The sequence below is a fragment of the Punica granatum genome, chromosome 2 (assembly GCF_007655135.1).
Source record: "Punica granatum isolate Tunisia-2019 chromosome 2, ASM765513v2, whole genome shotgun sequence".
Classification (NCBI taxonomy): domain Eukaryota; kingdom Viridiplantae; phylum Streptophyta; class Magnoliopsida; order Myrtales; family Lythraceae; genus Punica; species Punica granatum.
This window is the reverse complement of record NC_045128.1, coordinates 32,289,194-32,309,786: the sequence shown is the minus strand read 5'-3', so window position 1 is coordinate 32,309,786 and position 20,593 is coordinate 32,289,194. Positions and strand designations below refer to the sequence as shown.

The window sequence follows — 20,593 nt, the reverse complement described above, 5'->3', positions numbered from 1 at the left end:
GGTCGGAGGTACCGCTGCTCCCTCTGCACCGGCGAGCACCTCTTCGACCTCCACGAGCAGTGCGCCACGTGCCCCTCCTCCCTCTCCTGCGACTTCCACCCGAACCACCCCCTCACCCTCGTCGTGAGCCACGGCTCGCGCGGGCCCTGTGCTCTCTGTGAGGACGACGTCCTCGGCCTCCACTACACGTGCAGCAGTGGGCCCACCAAGGGTTGCACCTTCAACATACACCCGCTGTGCACGGAGCTCCCGGCGAGCGTCCACCACGCGCTGCACCCCCACCACCTCCTCACCCTCCAGCCATCCTCCTCCGATGGCTGCTGCCTGGTGTGCGGCGGTCCGGGCCTCGACCGCTGGCGGTACCGCTGTGCCCCATGCGGAGTGGAGGCACACCTCGAGTGCGCGTTCGGGCAGAGCCCTCCGCAGAGCCAGCAGGCAGTCGTGGCCAACCTGCAGCAGCGACATCGCCGTCGTTCTTGTATTACCTGAACGGGTGTGTCTATGTGGTGCCCGCTGGGTTCCCTAATCCCTATACAGCCTATAACTATAATATGTACCAGCCGGCCCTCAATAATAATAATAATTATCAAGGGCAAACTGGGAATTATAATCAGCAGGGACAGCAGCAGCAGCAGCAGCAGCAAGGGGCAGGATGTTCGACTTCGTCGAGCAGCAACAGTGGGTCGAGGAATATGCGCAAGAAGGTTTGGTCCATTGTATGGAGATTTGCCGTTCAAACGACAACCGCAGAGTTAACCAAAGACCTCTTAAAAGAGATGGGCCGCTCCTTCTTCTAGCAATGGTATATATGTGCATAAGGCTGTCTACAATGGATGATGATATTAATACATATACGCGCCTATCCCCATTGATGCTCATATAAGGGGGAGAGTGTTTTGTGGTTTTTCAGTCGGATCATTCGGGTACCGGGATACAGAACAGCATATCTAGATGATTGATCATGATTTGGATCTGAAGAGAAAAGACAATCACACAGGTTGTGTCCAGCTATCTGACATAAATTTGGTCGGCTTTGGCCTCTTTGGTTTTACGTGGTGGGCGGGCGGTAAAATACTATACATATGTATGTGTGTTGGGTTGATCAGTAGTCTATATGGATATCCTGAAAGTTTCAATATTTCTTGGGAATGTCATGCCATGTTGGTATGATTACATAAATCTTTCCTTGTCTTCTCTTAATTTTTCCCAAATATTTACAGGAATTTCGCCTGATCTTCGCATAGAATTTTCTTGATATTAATTTTGGCGGATTTTCTTTTTCTTTTTTTTGCCATGTCTTTGTAAAAGGAGATATATAGAATAGTTATCATCTATCCGATGGCATGAAAGTACTAGCTCCGAGCCAAGAAAACTTTTTGATCATGTTCGCCGATTCAACATCCACGCAGGCTAGATTAGATTAATATTGGTAATCGAACAAGGCCAAAAAGGCTTCATTTTCATGTTTCCCTTGGCCATGGTGATTTTAGACATTCTCCTACTCCTACCATTTAAAATTATTGTGCAAGCTAATTCTTCTTAAATATAGATAGCTAGCTGGCTATATATAATTTGATTACGTTGTAAAACCTTTAGAGATAATTTCTGTAGTGTTAATATATCATTACATTTTAGCAAAAAATCAATAAGTACATATATATACTATGGATATATATATATATATATATATATACATACATCTTGTGAGCAAGACTAGATAGAATACACACCGAAAACAAAAGTTGACAAATTCTTCTTCAGAGTGGTGACAAATAAATGCTATTAATTATATATATTTCTTAATGGGGATAAATTATATATTAGCACATAAATTACCTTATAAATGACATTTTGTATAGGGGAATTGTATATCACAAAAATATATAGCCTATTTAATGCTTACAGTAATCTTTTTTATATTTTACCTATCAAAAAAATTATTTTATTTTATTAATATATTAACAAAAACCACCAGAAAAAAAACTATATGTAAATTAAAAATCATTGTATAAATACGTCATAAATATTTTTAAATTTAAATCGATATGCTCAAGAGAAACATGATACTATGACATGCTCGTATATACGTACAAAATTGTAATACGCACTTTATATTTTACCCCAAAAATGAAAGCAATTTAAATGGAAAATTAAAATGTAAACAAAATATTAAATTGCATTTGAAGTGAGATATGTGAATAAAGTAAATGAGCTTTTTTCCATATTAAATTGTTTCGTTATACCATAACATAGTAGGATAACCTGATAACAAACAAATTGCATGTTTCTTGAGGTTCATGGACATAAACATAAGAGTTTTCCCAGCATTGAATTGTTTCGGGGTGCTATAGCATGAATTATAACATAAATAGTATCAGCTTTGAACATTCTAATTATAATGTCCATCACATAAACGTAACAGCACAAGTGTCAGACCTTTCTATACATATATATTTGTATTTTCATAAAATTAAAATACTTCATATCTGTATTTGTTCATATGCTATACATATTGATTATTAATTTTCAATCATATAAAATTTGCCAAAAGATTACCGCGCAATTCTTTGATATATATATATATATGTATATATAAGTTGTTTAGCTGGCCTGTGTGATTGTATTTTATGGACTCAAAAGAACCCTAGACCTAAATATCATTTATTTATATATATTTAAATTAATATATAACTAGAGTTTACCAAAAAATAAGATATGTAGGCATGGTTACATAGTGATGGCGATCGAATAGATTAAATTGCACACTTGACTAAATGTAGTATGTATCTCTCTGACAAATTATTCGTAGTTTGGTTACATCATCGATCAATCAGGATGCGGTTTAACAAAGAGTACTATAAAAACCAAATGGAATAGCGACATAAATTATGATATGATGATGCTGGGTCTTCGCGTATATATTAATACCATATCGTTTACATTTTCGACCGAATATAAACTAGCAACTAAAATGAATTGCCTTGGACCTAGAAAGTAATAGAAACAATTAATTATTTATTAAGGGTCTTATATAGTTTTTTAGTTCGGATGAAATGCACGAAAATGGTTTTATATAGAATAAAGATATTGGCATTAGGGCTTACCGTTACTTTTTTATATTATCGTAGAACAGAGCTTGTATCAACGAGGCATTAACCGCTTGCGATTCTCTTGCTTGATTAATTGGAATTCATTATGGTGTATTGGATAAATGTAGTGCGTCCAAAACAAAAAGGATTGTGCGGATGAGGATTTGGTTCTTGTTGTGTGGGCTCCGACCCCACAAGTTAATTAAAAAAAACACACACACACACATCCATAGGTGTGAATGGAGATGCAAATTGCGGGTGGGCTATTTGCTTAAATACTTGTCTGACAATTGAGCAGAAGATAAGAGGAAGATATTGGGGAAAATTTTGCTCGAGTTCCGGCGCAGGGCATGGGTGAGATTTGGGAGACAAATCTCTGACAAAATCCCTTGTTAGGTGATAACCCACAACTTGCAAGAAATTTCTCCACATAAAGTTAGGTGAATCCAATGAAGCGCCTCTTTTTTTTTTTTTTCAGATCTCGTCTGATTAATTTTCGAGATTCTGTGACTTCCGACGATACACAGAGCGGGTAATTATAAGGCATTCCGATGGTCCCAAGAAATTCGAATCCGAAATTGGATGTAAACTTAGGCACACCTTAACTATTAGATCAAATCTCTTGGGATATACATCGAAGCGCCTTGCCCATTTGTTGTTAGGTAACTTTTTGGAAGTTGCTAAATCCCGTTTGTGCATCTTTTAATTGAATTTGGCTCTAACCCCTTTTCTACCCCAAAAAAAAAAGAGAGTTAAATCGTTATATAAATGACGATATTTAAGCATAGGTTTTTCCAGTTGGATGAAGATAGGAAATGGTGAAAGTCATCTAATTATGATATTTATCTTCAGCTCCTATTCCGACTGTTAGTCGCCGTATTTCATCCCTTTTAAGCTCTGTTTGAGAGTGTAGTAAGGTAAATAAAAGCACTCGTGAAACTCCATTTAAAAAAAAAAGTAATGGCTGGCACCACGTTTTCAACCTCCGGTTGATGAATTTTTGCTGTTGTGGCCATGAATTGGAGAAGCAGGGATTACCCTGTTTATAAGACATGCGCGTTACGCTGATGTATAAAGAAATTAAAAAATGCATAATTTATCCTGCATAGTTTAAAGATATAGTTCTAGTAATTTGGCTTAGTCTTCTAATATTTTATCATTCTTGAAGTGACTATTCGAGAAATTTTTCTTGATAGTCTATAGGATATATGGAGTTTTTCCGTAAACATATACTGAGAACATGAAAAAGAAAAAAAATTGTAAAAAAAAAAGAAAAAAGAAAAAAGAAAAAACATGTCGTCATGCATCCTATTCACTCTTCAAATTTTGTTTATTGATATTTCGTTGGCTTCACTCTCATCAAGAAACTTGAATTATTGCTCATCTGAATTCACTTATAATGCATGACAATCTATTTTTATCTATCCTCCAATCAAAAGATACAAAGTGTTATTTCTTCATATAATATATATATATATATATATATAATCAAGTAAAACTTATCAAACTGTGACATCCTATATATATATATATATATATTGTAATTATTTCATGGATGCGTGAATTTGTTGTCCAATACAATATATTTCTCCATTTTAGCTTGCTAAAATCAATTCCTTGGGCATTTCAAGATAGAGTCGAGTTTGATTAAATATACCGGGCATTTACATTTTAAAATTGTTTTTAAAATCAATTTGTAATGTTAGATGACTAAGGACTGATGAATAAGGAGGAGTTAATGATCTATAACATATAAGATAATTCTCAATTTTGCCATTGAGAAGTATCAAAAGCCCCCTTCTTGACCTTCCTAGAGATCACGCGCTGCCGAAGAACCGAGTCCTCCATGCCTCACATCAACCCCATTATCCTATTCTTCATTGCAGAGTTTGTAGAATATATAAATATATATATTCACTTAAAATGAAGAATTATCAAGGTTCAAGATATCGTTTCCAACATAAAGGAAAAGAGTAAGATTGCTTAACTTGTCAACGGGATGAGATTTTAGCTTTTTCTTTTTTTCCCGCAATACCATTTCTTCTTTTTTCTATTTTATCTATTCATTGGTGAATACTAGGGGGCCTAAGCCCAAACACCGTTTCCTCTTTAACATGATTTTAAGGCAAACGTTAACATTACCACTTGTAATGGCTTAAGCATGGTGGAGGAGTCCGTTTTTGAGCGACACATGACTCAGCATGGTGAGTTGAATGAAATTATAAGTCCTATAAATTGGCAAAACGATGATAAATCTATAGATTCTAAAACATAAAACCGTTGCCTTTCAAGTTGCTCTTATGTACCGTGCCTGAGCTCTCTATAAAGTCTCATTTTTGGAGTAGTCCAAGAACTTGGGAAGCTCCGCGCAAGAATCGAGCTTTCCGTAAGCAGAGCTCATTTACGAGAAAGAAAACGGAAGGTAGTTATTCTCGCTTCACCTCATCGGTCCATTGTAATGCAAGAAACACGAGTTCAACAAAGAGTCCTCATTTAAGACTGTTATCTTCAAAGTTACAGTTGCTTCCTGCTGTTCTGATAAAATGATATTTTCCTAGTGCTTTGGTTGGTTAGGAGCTAACCCCGCAACGCATGCGTATCGAATTCTTACGCTTCGTTTAGTTTCGGAGTCGCGATTTAAAATTTTAACTTTAACTTTAACTCAATACACTGCACAACAAAACATACTTTTACAAAGTCAAACTGGTGGGACCCATATATTATTCAATATACAATCTTATACACTACTTAATACACTACATAACAAAACTGGTGGGGTTCACAGGCCCTATATTTTTTTTTTTTCATTTTCCACAATCAAAATTAAAGTTACAAATTCCAAACTTTAACTCTGAAATCAAACGCACTTTTATTATTTAGACTTTCCATGTCTCGTTAGTGATTATTATTTTATCTTTCCTCATTTTTCTTAGCCCGTGGGCCTCCTTTTGAACTTGGGCCGAGACAGGCCCAGTAAGTCGGTCCATCAGCCCGATGCACGAGATGGGCAGCAATAAGTCTCCCGTACCGCGGGCTTGGACGCTGCGCTGTAGTAGCAGTAGTAAATAATCATATAAAGCAGGGAAGAGAGCGCGTGGAGTATAAACGCGGGAAGGACACGTGGCGCCAAACGAGCTCCCCTCCTCCTCCCCTTGACCCTACCGGTCAACTTCTCGGTTGCTGCTCCCCCATCACAGCGGTGAAGAAGACAGCAACGGCTTTTTCTAGGGCTCCTCCTCCGTACCCCCGAGAGAGTACTGAGAAGGATCTGGAATCTCGATCAATCTCTCTCGCCTCAGAAATGGCCGGGTGAGTGAGCTCCGACTCTCATCGCATCGCCAGAACCTCGGGATTTCTCCTCCGCAATCGGGTTCCAGCTGCGAAGCTTCCAGCCAGATGGAGGAGTCCTACACTGGCCTCCCTACAAGCCATTTGCTCGGCTCGGTTCCTGTAAGCATCCGTGTCCTTCTCTCTCACCGTGCACGTGCTCTCCCCATGCATATTTCGGTGTTTCGTAGATTTGATCTTGTTCGCGGTGGGGTTAGGTTTTCCACACCAGTGTACTCACTGATTTGAGCTGAATTCGGCGATCTTTTGGGTATTTGGATGTGGAAATTGGATGTCTCTATGACGAGGATTGAATTGGTGGTTCTGCTTCGAAGATGATCGGTGTACTGAGGAATTGCTACTAGCTGACAAGATTTTGTGAGCTAAAATTTGATATATCTGTATAATTAAGACACTAGATTTTCGCACGAATAGCTTCTGTCTCTATGCAAGTCTTAGATTCATTAACATATTTGGCGGACATGTTTCCACGGAAAGATTTAGTGAGGATACGTATACCATCAATTTTTATATTTCTTGTGAATTGCTTATCCAAAACCTGAGGATGAAATTTCAGTATTTACTTACCTTTTTTGGTTTTCCATGGCATTGCTGAGAACGTAAGCGTAATTTTTCATTTTCCAAATTTTGGCTTTTCATTATGGCCAATTCGCATTGCTATTTAGTAGTGCTTTTGCTACTTAACATTACGAAGTGGCTTATTAAGAGATGGAAAGGTGGCTAGATGGAAATGATAATTAAGATCCCTATTTAGCTAAGCTCTTTAACAGTAACTCCTTAAAAGAGTTTCGTGTGTGAACCGGAGGATTGCACCCATATTTTCTTAGATTCTGTCCACTGTAAATGTTCGTTTGCTATTTCCATGGCTTTTACCTGTGACTGCTCTTGCTAATGTTTGCATGGACTCTAGGCTGCTGTTGATGAAGGGAAGAATGCTGCAAATACAAGCTATGAGGGTATGACGTTTTACCTTGAAAATTTATTGCAGCTTCGAAGCAAATTTTGTTCCTTCTTATAAGCTGCTGATCCTAAATGATTTGGTATATCCAGCTCCCAGTGCAAATATGCAGACATTTCCTCCAAATAATGGAGGAGACAGGGGGCGGGGCTATCAAACTCTCTCATCTACAGCTGGTATGCATTTCTCACTGTAAAATGGGCTTGTAAATAATCCAAAAAACACCTTAATGGATTGTTCCTACTGGTCCAATCTTATTCCTATTAGCCTGGTGGAGTGGCGGGTACTTGTTATGATTCTAGCTTGTGATTAGTGGTTGTTCTGTTTTTGCTTGTGCAGAGACATTTGAACAACAACCAGCGAGCAGCTGGAGAGGCGTATTTAGTATCTCATCCTATACACAGTATTTCAATGTCGATACTGATGTTGTTCTAAACAGGTTGATGAGTTCTTTGTCCCCCATTGATGGAAACTTTTTCAGCAAGATTGATGCTAACCCAGATCTGTGAGTCTTACTATCTATCTTTTTTCTCGTCCACTTTGTTTTTGCTCAATTGTTGATTTTGAGGTTAGCATTGAAGCCAACAGGATTTAAAAAAAAATCAACCCAAGAACATGCTGCTCAATGCTCTTTATAACTTCATATTTTATTTTCCTGCACAGAAATGCAGTATCTTTATAGTTGCAAAGCTTGAAAGAATAGAAACAACTGTTAACTTAACCTTGCATATGAAGTATTTACCAAGTGTGCAGATGGTGTGGTTTGTTGGTTATAGTTGTCAGATTTTGGGTTGATTTGCTATGTCGGTTGGGTGCTGACATATATTTGTAGCTTCGTAGTGCCATGAGCAATGTTTGTCGCATGATTTGGCCGATTTTTGTTCTTTCATTTCAAATTATATGGCTGTATAAAGACAGGGCACTTACCTGATGGATATATAAAATGTAAACAACGTGAAACTGACATTTTTCTTCAATATATATATTTTTCCAATCAGAACAACTATGTTTATTTTATGAGAGGCTGTTTGATGGAATGTTGTAATTTTCCAGGTATGGACCTATCTGGATATCCACAACATTGATCTTCGTGCTAGCATCCCTTGGAAACGTTGCAACCTATCTCATGGAAAAGCACACTGATAAGAGTACCTCGTGGACCTTTGATGTGAGCTATATAAATGTAGCAACATTTGCAATCTATGGCTACGCAATTATGGTTCCACTTGGATTTTACTTCTTGCTTCACTATCTGGGATCAAGTGCTAGCCTTATACGGTTTTGGTGCATGTGGGGATACTCTTTATTCATCTTCATTCTGAGCACTGTAAGTCTCTTATCTCCTCCTTTTATATGGTTTTTCTTTCCAGCTCCGTTGGCATCCCTCTGTTGTGTCTATGGAGCTCCATAATTTAACTAGCACGGCGATTATAATGATCAGAGTAAATTAATTGTTGGATCCACTTCGTTGATTGCATGAGAAGTTTCCTGTGAAAGACGCAAGCTTTTTTCTTAAATTAAGTATACTGTTTAAAAAGTGACAAGCATTTGCAAAGAGTTAAAAATGTTTATGTATGCTGCCCCTAAAAGCATTTTTACTTCCTGATTTACCAATCTGAAGGATCAGATTGTTCATCTTCTATTCGTATTCAATGGTTTTTTGTTCAATCAGTGCCTAATCCTCAGCTTCATGGGCAGTTTCTTCTGTTGATTCCAGTGGAGATTCTTCGGTGGATCATCATAGTTGCGGTGGGCGCCGCCTCAGCTTGCTTTGTTGGCTCAAACCTGAGATCTCATGCAGATGGCACCGATCTGACAATGACAGTGATCGCTGCCTTCTTCTTGCAGATGGCTCTCGCAGTCTTCATAAAGGTCTGGTTTTTCTCATGAAGAAGAGTTCCCGTAAGTACTACTGATTGCCACTAGGAAGTAAGATTGGTCCTCTTTTGTTTGCGAGGATGTTCAAGTTACTTGGTCGTTAGGCAAGATCAAATTTCTCAAAGTTTACTGAGAAACAACACCAGACGACATAAAGATGATTATGTTCGGATAGAGAGCCAGGCCCACTGTTATAGGCAAATGCTGGGATGGCTTGATGTTCTTTGGATTCGATTTGAGAAAAGAGTTCTATTTGTAAATATATATTTGCTATGTTGGACGATGCTTTGTTATATTTTGAGGATGACAGTTTTTCCGAGGCAGTAAATTTTGGCATGCTTTGTTGTGAGAATCTCTTTCCTCTCCAGTTCTTTCCTTACGAGTTCATAGCTGGGACATATACGTTGCAAAAGCTGAGCAGACTTTCCCGTGGGACTCTCGGGCTACATGTGATTGACATTTACATCCAACATCGCGAAGTTGATGGGGCTCTCGGGTTACATGTGATTACATTTACATCCTACATCGCAAAGTCTGGGAAGCTGGTTTTTGATTCCAGAAGTACCCCCCCCCCCCCCCCCCCCCCCCCCCCCCCCCCCCGATCTGGTCTCCCAGGTGTTGATGGTCTTGGAACCGCCCATAAAGTGAGCAGGGACAATCAAATTTATATCCTTAGAAAAGTCTTCAGGAATTATCACGAGTCAGTTCAAAGTTTCTAATCTGTATGCAACACGCAAACCGGGGTAGTAGATGCCTACTCGGAGCACATGAATGCATTGGAGATTCGCGCCCTCTCCAGCGATGTACTAAATAACACGAAAGCAATTTCAGCACTCAAATGGCCTTAAGTCGAACGAAGATCAAATTTATGGTCACGAAACATTGGGAATTCTCTACATCAGTGATCTCGACGGGACATCTGCCGGGGATCTCAATATCAATAGATACTTGGCTTCCTATTTCTATTGTTTAAAAAAAGAAAAGAAGGGGGAAGCTAATGTCAAAGTTTTGTCTGGTCGCATAAAGAATTAATCGGACAGCTGAGATAGCAAAAGGGCAAAAGACTCTTTGACAATGGCATTCTTCTATTCACTCGTCACGTTTGTTTTGGCCTCTTGTATCTTCAGATCCCATAGGTGAAGGAGAGATCTCGAACGGGACAGGGCAGAAATATAAGGGACGTGACGTGGCAAGCAGTCATTGCACGCCTCCCCGAATCGGATCAGAGACTTGTCTCCATTTTTATATCTTTAAAACAAACCTGAAAAGTGACAACGACAAAAAATTAATTATTTTTTCTCCAAATAATACAAAATAAAATTTAATTTAAACTGTATTAGTAAGAACTCTGCACTGTTCTGCTCTCTCTCTCTCTCTGCTGAATCACAAACTCGAACTCGAACTCGCACGCGGATACTTGCTGCCGAAGAAGACAAAATAAGCAGGAAAAAAAACCCTATTTAATTAAATAATAATAATTGATTGTTTAATTATTTATTTATTTATTTGTGTTGTTTGGGGGGATGCCGAGCCGCCCAGAATTGGCTTCACGACCGCCGAGCTGGAACTCGCCACTCGCCGAGTCTCACCCCGACGCCATGGATACCACCCGCGCCTTCGTCAAGGACGTCAAGCGCATCGTCGTCAAGGTCTGCTCTCTCTCTCTCTCTCTCTCTATTTTGCCGCTCCCATTTCGTGATCTAGCTCGTTCGGAGTGGTCATGTGGTGGAGCCGACTGGCGGCCGAGCAGGGGCCCTCCATTTGATTCGTGTTACTTTTGCTCCTGATTTTGGCTGCTGCTGGGATTCCATTCGGAGGAATAGAATCTTTGGATGAGACAGAGACTCTTTTCGTGAAAGTTTCGCCTTTTTTGCTTCGAATGGATTGGTCACTGAACTGTGGTTTTCAGCTTTGTCCCTTCTCTTCTTAGGGATTGGGTATTGAATGAATGCACATTTCGAAGAGAAACAGTTAAGGACTGTTCTCGTTTCCCCTAATAGAATTTGTCGAGATTAATAGATGAAACTGTGTGCTGAGTTTGAGATGCTCGTACCGGGGCAGTAGCCATTGCGGCAGAAGTTTCTAGCTTTAGCATCTCACGGTGATTGGATGATTGGCTAATTCTTAATGCTGGGAAGTTTAGGTTGGGACTGCAGTCGTGACGAGAAGTGATGGGAGGCTAGCACTCGGAAAACTCGGATCGCTCTGCGAGCAGGTGCACAATTCAGCATCTGCTTTAATGTTGTATCCCCTGCATTCATTTTCTTCCCTTCTTAAGGTCCATTTGAAATGAGGAAGTGATTAGTCGACCGCGTGCAATGCAGGTCAAGGAATTGAACTCCCAGGGCTATGAGGTTATTTTGGTCTCGTCGGGTGCAGTTGGCTCTGGTCGCCAAAGGCTTAGATATCGTAAACTAGTGAACAGCAGGTTTGTGTTGTGCCAATAGTTACCGCGTGGTACCCCAGAAATTATTTTTTAACTATTAAAATTACTCGTGTACTCGGCTAATAACAGCATGTTACAGCTTTGCTGATCTCCAGAAACCACAAGTTGAACTAGATGGGAAGGCTTGTGCTGCTGTTGGACAGAATAGTCTCATGGCTCTTTATGATACTTTGTTTAGCCAGGTGATTGAGTCTGCTTCTTGGTCCATTGCCTATGGTCTCTTCCATGTGTAGTAGCTCTTTCTGCCATTTTTTTGGGGTTTATTAGGTTATTCTAGCTTTTTTTCATTGTGATGTTCTTCCATTTGCATCGGGACTCGAGGGATGTAGTGATCTATTCTATTTAATCTTTCTTGCAGTTGGATGTCACATCAGCTCAGCTTCTCGTGACTGACAATGACTTCAGGGATAAGGATTTCAGAAAACAACTTAATGAAACTGTCAAATCATTGTTGTCGCTTAGGGTCATTCCTATATTTAACGAAAATGATGCAGTCAGCACCAGAAAAGCTCCATATGAGGTATGCTAAATTTTGAAAATAATAACGGTTTCAAGAAATTCCTTTAAGAACGATGGGCTAGCTTTACAGTTTTCCTTTACTGCTCTTATATTCAATTTAGCCAATAAATGTGTTTTCCCCTTACCAAAACAAGAGCAGGTGCTTTGTCCATGAACTATTAAGTGTCATTTACTGAGATAAGTGTAAAGTTATTTATCTTCAGCTAGTAATCTTATGTATATATTTTTTAAACAAGTGCTGCAAGTAATTATAAAGTTGCACTAATTACTGAAGAGGAAGGCGTTATGGTTATTGGTTTGGTGCATCAGTGTTTACGTTTTCACTCTTTTTTGGCACTTCCTGATGTCATTTGAGGAAATGCACCTTTAGTATTTGAAGCATGTTCCCCATATCTGAATGTAACTTCTGCCACTTATTTTTGCAGGATGCTTCTGGTATATTCTGGGATAATGATAGCTTAGCAGCTCTGCTGGCTCTGGAGCTGAAAGCTGATCTGCTTGTTCTACTAAGTGACGTTGACGGCCTCTATAGTGGCCCCCCAAGTGATCCTCAGTCTAAACTTATTCATACATATGTCAAAGAAAGGCACCATGGTGGAATCACTTTCGGAGACAAATCTCGAGTAGGAAGAGGAGGGATGACTGCTAAAGTTAGTGCTGCAGTTAATGCAGCAAATGCTGGCATCCCTGTGATCATAACCAGGTATTCCTGTTTCATGCTGACAATATTAGATCATTTCAGTGCGATGCTAGAATCTCTTTTGTGCTGAAATGGATATTGGAAATATTTTCTGCTGAAACCATCTTGTATAGTATTTGTTTCTATAGGAGTCAATCATCACTGGATGCAATAGCTATTGTAAGAAGATCACAGTTTTATAATTAAGTTGATATTTATTTTCAGCTGTTAGTGTTTATCCTTTGCATGACATACATATGTATACTTGTATTTATCTTTGTATATTTTCTGGGGAAAAGAAAAACTGCAGCTTCCTTTGTAACATACGGGATTTATCTTACATTCGCAAATGCCTGGTTTGCTGATGTTTGCTTATGGTGTGACGGTTTCTGCTTCTCTAACAGTGGCTATTCGGCTGAAAGTATAATTAAAGTTCTTCAAGGACAGCGGATCGGTACCCTCTTTCATAAGGAAGCACATCTTTGGATGCCACTTAAGGAAGTTGGTGCACGGGAGATGGCTCTTGCAGCGAGAGAAAGTGCTCGGCGACTGCAGGTGGCATTGCACTCAATTTATTTTGTTTTAGAACTTTTTCGCCGTCTTTTGTGGATTCTTTTCTAGGAAAGACCCAGTTTCCTTTTGTGCTTTGTTCAGTTTTATGATAATCTTCTTAGCAGGTTCATTTTGTCTTAAATTGCCTACTTAGTTACCACCGCAACCCGACGGCCTCTCATTCTGTTTGTCTGCCAGTCAGTGGCTAACATACTGATCCCAGTTTCAGTAGAATCAAATTTAAGAAGACATTCTTTTGGCTATTAGAATTGGAGGAGATTATGAGAGATCCTATATTGTCTTTGTCGGTGCCCATAATAGGCTACCCACATTTGCTTGCCTTTCATTTATTAGTCTGAACTTTGAAATCGGTTTCTTGCAAACAGAAAACTGACATTATATTTTATGCAGGCCCTGTCTTCAGAAGAGAGGAGAAAGATTCTGCTCAACATAGCTGATGCTCTAGAAGCAAATGAAAAGCCGATCAAGAACGAAAACGATGCAGATGTTGCTGATGCAGAAGAAGCGGGATATGAGAAGCCTCTGATTGCTCGGTTGGCTCTGAAGCCGGGAAAGGTATTGAAAAGAAAACAGAACCCCAACCAGTTTTTATGCCTTTTTAATTCTTTTTGAAATTTGTCAACATGTTTTCTGCCATTATACATGTACTATATACTCTAATAAGACATGTACTATATGCTCTAATACAGTTGATACTCCAGGCTAGCTAAGCAGGTCCAGTTTTCCTCATGACCTTTTCACTTAGGTTTCTTGATGTCAAACATACAGATATCGAGCCTTGCGAATTCAATTCGTACACTTGCAAATATGGAAGATCCAATTGGGAATGTTCTGAAAAGAACCGAGGTAATACAATAGACTAAAGTATGCACATATCAGAGCTTTTTATACATCGAATATCCGTCATGGTCAATAATTGCCAATTTGAACTTTATGTAAGTTTTTCATGTAGATGTTGATGCATGATAAGCTAGTGACTGTAACAGATTGCCGGTGTTTACCTTAACTGGTTCACTTAAAGTCTTAAGGATACATTGATGTGGTGAAAAATGAATTTCTAGTTAGCTGTGATCTTCTGTTAGTGTTATTAATTTGTCATTCATGCTTGTTGGGCCAGATAGCGGATGGGCTCGTCGTGGAGAAAACATCCTCTCCTCTTGGTGTCCTTTTGATTGTTTTTGAATCTCGACCGGATGCTCTAGTACAGGTAAAAGAATTTCGTTTAAGAGGTAGAAAAACAATTTCTCTCAGTTTATCATGAATTTTCTGTCATGCTCAGAGTTGCAGAGGTTGATAAGAGGATTAGTCAATTGTCATTTTACCTGGATGTCTTCATATTATCCTTAAAATTTGCATGAATTAACTTTTCTTCACTTGAGCATTTCAATGCTGTGGTCAACTCTGAACACAAGAAAAATACTCAAGTAAATTAAACTTCCATAAGAAGAGTTTGAACTTCTGAAGGTTGTTTCGATAGTGGCATTTCTCAATAAAGATGAAGCCTGGCCTCCCATTTGAAAAAAGTTCCACCCGGGAGGCCCATACTTCCTTTTGTTGAAGTACCATATTCAGATACGAGGCTTTTTAAGCATCAACTCAGTGTAATGCCATTTTTCTCTTTGGAGGCCTGAGTGGAGACTCGTTTACTTAAGGTTCCTATTTTGCATATAATGTCTACAAATTCTTAAGGATCAACTTGTGGTTGACCATAAGCTTGGATTTTTATTTAGAGGATTTAGCTATCTGAATCATTCTCAGAGTGATCACATAGTCATCATTTAATTTGTACAGCATGACACAAAGTAAAGAACGATTGTACCCCCTGCTGCCGCCACCCCCACCCCCCCACCAAAAAATATTCATGGGCATTGATTAAGGTTCTAAAATGTTAGAACCCTTATGATAGATAAACAGTATTCTTATCCTTCTATACGGTTTGAACAGATTGCCTCATTAGCAATTCGGAGTGGGAACGGCTTACTCCTGAAAGGTGGTAAAGAGGCCAAGCGTTCGAATGCAATCCTGCACAAGGTGTATTCCAAAAACTGTGCAGCTATCACTTTTTATAGCCTTTAACATCAAGGTCTGTTCATAGTTGGAGACAGTGTGGATCTCACCTTGTTTCTGAATGTTAGGTCATCACTGATGCTGTTCCGGACAATGTTGGTGGAAAACTAATTGGACTGGTGACATCAAGGGAAGAGATACCCGACTTGCTCAAGGTGGGCTCGTTGAGGTTATAATAAGAGTTTTCCGCTTTCCTTTCCATTATGTGTCGCAACTACTAGAATCAAGATGCTGAGACTACCTCTATGTACCAGCTGGATGATGTTATTGATCTTGTAATCCCAAGAGGTAGTAATAAGCTGGTTTCTCAAATCAAGGAATCAACTAAAATACCTGTTTTGGGTCATTCTGGTGAGAAACATTTCACATTATTACTCTGTTGCATCTGTTTATTGGGCACATCCTTGATTCCTTTATATTATTCTTAATGAGAACAAATTTCTCGTACTGTTGAACACAACTGATTTTCCCTGCCAGATGGAATCTGCCATGTTTATGTGGATAAATCGGCAAACATGGAAATGGCAAGGCGACTTGTCCTTGATGCAAAAGTAGATTATCCTGCAGCCTGTAATGCAATGGTATGAATCAACAATGAGTTGCATGCAGCCTATTTAGTAGATTCTCTTAAATTTTGGTCAGATTCGCTATTCAGGTGGCAATCCACCCTTTTTCCTGTGTTCAGTTTATAACTTATGCTGCTTCTTGGAATTCAGGAAACACTTCTTGTTCATAAGGATTTGGTGGAAACTGGTGGACTAGATGAGTTTGTCAAAGATCTTCAAATAAAAGGCACATATCCTTTAACAAGATACTTATTGTTGGTTTAAGGTAGTTGGTAAATGTTCAAGGTTCTTGTCGAGTGGGTATTAAAAAAAGCAAATTCTTGCCATGCTCATACATGATACATTCTATATTTGACTGTCTGATTGCTCAAATTAGATATCAAGGTTTTGGCAACTTTCAAAATGAGATCTAATCATACAGATGTCAAAGTTTTCTTTTTCTATTAGTAATAGCATAACAAACGGGAACTTTCTTCTGCTATTTGAGGCAAATTTTTTGGATAATCTTTTGCAGGCGTTACTCTCTATGCTGGACCAAGAGTAAATACTTTGTTGAATATCCCACAGGCTACCTCATTTCATCACGAATACAATTCGATGGCTTGCACTGTTGAGATTGTAGATGACGTTCATGCAGCCATCGATCATATTCATAAATATGGAAGGTAATTTGGCTCTTTTCATTTACATTTGCCTAGGTATAACTTAAAGTGCTAAATTTGATAGAAATACTCATAATCAGTTTCATATACTTGTTTGCTCTTCTTTTTCAGTGCTCACACTGACTGCATCGTAGCAGAAGACAAGGAAGCAGTGGAAGTATTTCAATGTCAGGTTGACAGGTGAGAGTTGTAAAGCATGCGTAAAGTTGCCTACTTTATGGAATCTGATTGCTGAAGTTTATGCAAAATTCTCCCCGAACATTTCATAGTTATCTGACACTTTCTACTTGATTTGTACAATTTATACGTCATGTCTCTGTTATTTGTGTTGCACCTATTGTATAGAATTCCCAAATAATCTGATTTCTCTGTGACATGTGTCTCATACATTTTATAGTGCTGCTGTTTTTCACAATGCAAGCACAAGATTTTGCGATGGAGCTCGATTCGGACTAGGAGCAGAGGTATGCTCTCATCCAACTCATCTGTTTGAAACCGTGTCAACCTGTATCTCTTACTGTTCTCTTGTCCCAATTCTGCGAACTGCATGAATAGGTTGGAATAAGTACGAGTAGAATTCATGCCCGAGGTCCTGTTGGTGTTGAAGGACTGTTGACAACAAGATGGTATGCATGCGACTTACCTTTGACAATGCCTCTTTCAGATTCAGGATTTTCACTCGTTTCACTTGCTTTGTTCATTTTCCGTTCTCGCCAAGTGTGTTTGTTCATTGAAAATTCGGCCTTGCGGTATTCATCTCGTTGCTCCCTTGATATGCTGATAGTAGTTTGTCTGTTGGCTCTTACATTACAACTGCAGGATACTCAAAGGAAGTGGGCAGGTGGTAGACGGGGACAAAGGGGTTGTTTACACCCACAAGGGCCTTCCTTTGGAATCTTAAAACCCGATACGACGAATAACAGTGAGGAAATTCTCGTGTTTCTCCTTTTCCTTTTCCTGTTATATTAGGTACTATTTCTTAATTTCGTAAGTCGAGAGATTTTTGTGTAATGAGTCTTTGCTTAAGAGGAATAGGGGTTCGAGAACCAGTTAGCGTCCCTTCGTGTTTAATTTTATCCGAGGAAAGTTTACTTGTTCTATTACTATCAGGCATTCCTTCTGCTGAGAGGATAATGATGTCGCCCCCAACGCAAAACTGACTTAAAATTTTCCATAGGTTATGCCTACTATGCAAAAATATAATGAAATGAAACGGGCATTTTAATAAACCTTATATCGTTAAATAATTGCACTGATGAAATCGGCACTCCTTAAAAAAATAATTATTTTTTTTAAAGAAAAGTTAATTTCACCTATTCAAGAAATTCAACAACTAAATTGGATAGATGGATTTTTGCATTGTTATGTTTAGTTTATCAATATACTAAATTTGTGTGAACTTTCACTGATATATTCAATCATGTTTCTATATCAACGCAAAAAATAATAATAATAATAATGTCAATATCATATGATTATCGGGTACACGACAGGCCCTCGAGTGCCTGTAGAGTACTCAACGAAGTAGAAGAATTATTTCGGATGAACCTTACTTCTTCGTAGCACGCCCAGGATCCACGGAATAAGCATACAAAATTTCAAATAATAAGAGCTAAAAATTTTAATGGAAGCACCAGCTTCCCTCAAAATGATATTAAGCTATTCCCCGAGTAAGCAATTCATAGTACCCGCGCATCTCGATGCTACAATTCTATCAAAGAAGTTGCTAATCAATCATGCAAAAGCTAAAGATCCTCCCGTCTCCTTAGGGGAAAAAGAGGAGAGAGCACGAACAAGATTACGCTTTGACAAACTTCTTCAGGTTCTGCAACCACATCAAATACTCTCTACTGTCTTTGTTGATCATGTACTCGTGCAAAAAGTTGGTCGTGCTGGGCTTGATCCCTCTGATTTCCAAGTACTTATGGAAAGCCTTCTGCAAGTTTTCATCCAAGTCCCTGAGACGAGAAAAAAATGAAAAACGTCTTAAGGTATATCATGATTCCATAGGGGACGAAACATGGAAGCAAGAAATGCTTTTCACCTTGGCTTCCAACTGGAAGCATATGGTAGAAATACACAACACCAGACAAATTGTTCTGCCATCAAAAGATGCAAGATAATGAGGTACTTACTGGAAATCAGGCCCCTCATATGCTATTTGATCCTCAGAGCTTTCAGGGCTCTTAACTGACAAGCCATCGATGACAATTTCGTCGGGGTAAGCAGTGCAGCCGAATTCTAGACTGGGGCCATCACCCTTGGCAATATTCACGACCAGGGGAATGCTAGACTGATTTGCCTTCTCACTGTCATCGTCATCATCCTCTTCACCAGTAACAAGGTCAGGCATGCTGACTTCCACCGTTATCTCTTCACCCTGATACTCTCTTCTCAGTGTGATAGTTTGGTACCCGGGCTTGTCTTCGACCTCAAAAGGAAAGCCACTCGGAATCGCCTCAACCTACCGAAGAAAAAAGAATTCTTTAATAATGTCACGACAAAATACTCAGGAAGATTTATCCACATCGTCACACAAAGCAATACAGAGCAACTTGATTCTACCCCTCCCTTTTGACCAAAGAGATTTGGATGAAACATCTACAATGCGATTTCTCCTCATATTGAAGCCCTTCCCAAGTGAAAAGGAATGGTTCCATATTGGATCGCCCCTTAGTTCAGTTGGATGCCATAAACGAAAATGCAACCGACAACCCTACCTTTATATCTAACCGTTCAATCCTTAAAACCATAAGCAAATTCAGGGCAACCAAATCGGCCAGGGCATGCAGATCATAAGCAACTAACTATCCTGGTTATAACGCATTCATCACAAGTACGACCACTCATACTGCTGAGATCGAAAGAAAATCATCCTACAAACGATTTTCTGCAGCACAGCCCGACCTCCCAAGCTTTAATGGCTTCCATCTCAAAACTTCAGGCTCGATAATTCAATACTTTTTTTTCTTATATCAGAACGTGTGTGTATAATCAAACTCCGAGGATGTGAAAGTAGTGCTCCGGAAAAAAAGGACATCTCGACATTGACATCACCAGCTAAAACAATATTCCCAAGTTATTGATGCAAGAGAAAGCACAAAGCAGCTTGTAGCAACTCACCTGGTTGTGGTCATCGGATTCCTCTGCGCACTGGATCTCCCCCTCAATGACATGTAGAAGCGACTCATCAGACTTGGTAGAGTAGCGATGAGTCTGCGGAAATGGACTCAGAGAAGCCTTCGACGCCGGAAATCCCGACTTGTTAAGGGCAGTGAAGATAGCGGAGTGATAGTTTCTCTGGCTACGAAGAGCACGGAAAGCCAGAGGGGCGAACGAAGAGGCGGACTTGCGGAGAATCGAGGCGAACGCCATTTCTGAGCTGCAGAGAAGAGAGGGAGGAGGGAAATGGCGGGGGCTCGTAGGGTTTAAGGAGACAAGGAAGCAGAGATTTAGGGTTTTAGGGTTTAAAAGGAGCTCAGAAGTCGGTAGAGACGGAGAGGGAAATATTGTCTGCATCCCGGTCCATTTGAGCTCTTTCCCGCTGGGCAAGGCAGGGATTTGGGCCTAACGAAATCGGACCGGCCCAACAAAATTTGCTCGTAAATGGGCTGAGCCCGGCCCATTTTAGATGTCAGTACAGAAAGTTATTTTTTTTTTTTTTTTTTCAATTGGCCATAAGAATCTTATATTTTGACCCAAAAGAAAGACGTCTCGTCATCTTTTCTTAAATATGGGAAGGAAATCTTTAAGGAATACGCTTGTCTAGGTGATCTACTCCCTCGGAATGGCAGACTCGGTAGTGCAA

At 39.5% G+C, this 20,593-nt stretch overlaps 3 protein-coding genes across 3 annotated transcripts; 2 read left to right on the top strand and 1 right to left on the bottom strand.

Annotated features, from left to right (window-relative positions):
* Nucleotides 1-6,268: 6,268 nt before the first annotated feature.
* Nucleotides 6,269-9,625, top strand: LOC116197419 (protein YIPF1 homolog). Its single transcript, XM_031527567.1, has 6 exons — nucleotides 6,269-6,539; nucleotides 7,348-7,393; nucleotides 7,488-7,571; nucleotides 7,735-7,900; nucleotides 8,449-8,722; nucleotides 9,094-9,625. The coding sequence occupies exons 1-6, from the start codon at nucleotides 6,486-6,488 to the stop codon at nucleotides 9,283-9,285; spliced, it is 816 nt and encodes a 271-aa protein (XP_031383427.1). The 5' UTR covers nucleotides 6,269-6,485; the 3' UTR covers nucleotides 9,286-9,625.
* Nucleotides 9,626-10,654: 1,029 nt separating this feature from the next.
* Nucleotides 10,655-17,911, top strand: LOC116195658 (delta-1-pyrroline-5-carboxylate synthase). Its single transcript, XM_031524955.1, has 20 exons — nucleotides 10,655-10,922; nucleotides 11,417-11,488; nucleotides 11,598-11,701; nucleotides 11,799-11,901; nucleotides 12,078-12,239; nucleotides 12,664-12,941; nucleotides 13,322-13,472; nucleotides 13,881-14,045; nucleotides 14,259-14,336; nucleotides 14,608-14,697; nucleotides 15,435-15,521; nucleotides 15,626-15,712; nucleotides 15,812-15,908; nucleotides 16,035-16,138; nucleotides 16,274-16,349; nucleotides 16,638-16,788; nucleotides 16,897-16,965; nucleotides 17,183-17,249; nucleotides 17,341-17,411; nucleotides 17,605-17,911. The coding sequence occupies exons 1-20, from the start codon at nucleotides 10,797-10,799 to the stop codon at nucleotides 17,684-17,686; spliced, it is 2,220 nt and encodes a 739-aa protein (XP_031380815.1). The 5' UTR covers nucleotides 10,655-10,796; the 3' UTR covers nucleotides 17,687-17,911.
* Nucleotides 17,912-18,321: 410 nt separating this feature from the next.
* On the bottom strand, nucleotides 18,322-20,260 carry LOC116195659 (uncharacterized protein At2g39795, mitochondrial-like). The gene is made up of 3 exons (XM_031524956.1): nucleotides 19,909-20,260; nucleotides 18,921-19,249; nucleotides 18,322-18,743 (listed from the first exon to the last, which is right to left on the bottom strand). The coding sequence occupies exons 1-3, from the start codon at nucleotides 20,158-20,160 to the stop codon at nucleotides 18,584-18,586; spliced, it is 741 nt and encodes a 246-aa protein (XP_031380816.1). The 5' UTR covers nucleotides 20,161-20,260; the 3' UTR covers nucleotides 18,322-18,583.
* Between the last annotated feature and the right edge of the window lie 333 nt (nucleotides 20,261-20,593).

Excerpts from the sequence above, each read along its gene's own strand:
- LOC116197419 (XM_031527567.1), top strand. The coding sequence starts at position 6,486 with ATGGAGGAGTCCTACACTGGCCTCCCTACAAGCCATTTGCTCGGCTCG. Across the intron at positions 6,540-7,347 it reads ATTTGCTCGGCTCGGTTCCT|GCTGCTGTTGATGAAGGGAA; the intron begins GTAAGCATCCGT and ends CATGGACTCTAG. Across the intron at positions 7,572-7,734 it reads AACTCTCTCATCTACAGCTG|AGACATTTGAACAACAACCA; the intron begins GTATGCATTTCT and ends TTGCTTGTGCAG.
- LOC116195659 (XM_031524956.1), bottom strand. The coding sequence starts at position 20,160 with ATGGCGTTCGCCTCGATTCTCCGCAAGTCCGCCTCTTCGTTCGCCCCT. Across the intron at positions 19,250-19,908 it reads AATCCGATGACCACAACCAG|GTTGAGGCGATTCCGAGTGG; the intron begins GTGAGTTGCTAC and ends TTTCTTCGGTAG. Across the intron at positions 18,744-18,920 it reads TATGAGGGGCCTGATTTCCA|GGACTTGGATGAAAACTTGC; the intron begins GTAAGTACCTCA and ends TTCTCGTCTCAG.
- LOC116195658 (XM_031524955.1), top strand. The coding sequence starts at position 10,797 with ATGCCGAGCCGCCCAGAATTGGCTTCACGACCGCCGAGCTGGAACTCG. Across the intron at positions 11,902-12,077 it reads ATGATACTTTGTTTAGCCAG|TTGGATGTCACATCAGCTCA; the intron begins GTGATTGAGTCT and ends TCTTTCTTGCAG. Across the intron at positions 16,789-16,896 it reads CATATTCATAAATATGGAAG|TGCTCACACTGACTGCATCG; the intron begins GTAATTTGGCTC and ends CTTCTTTTTCAG.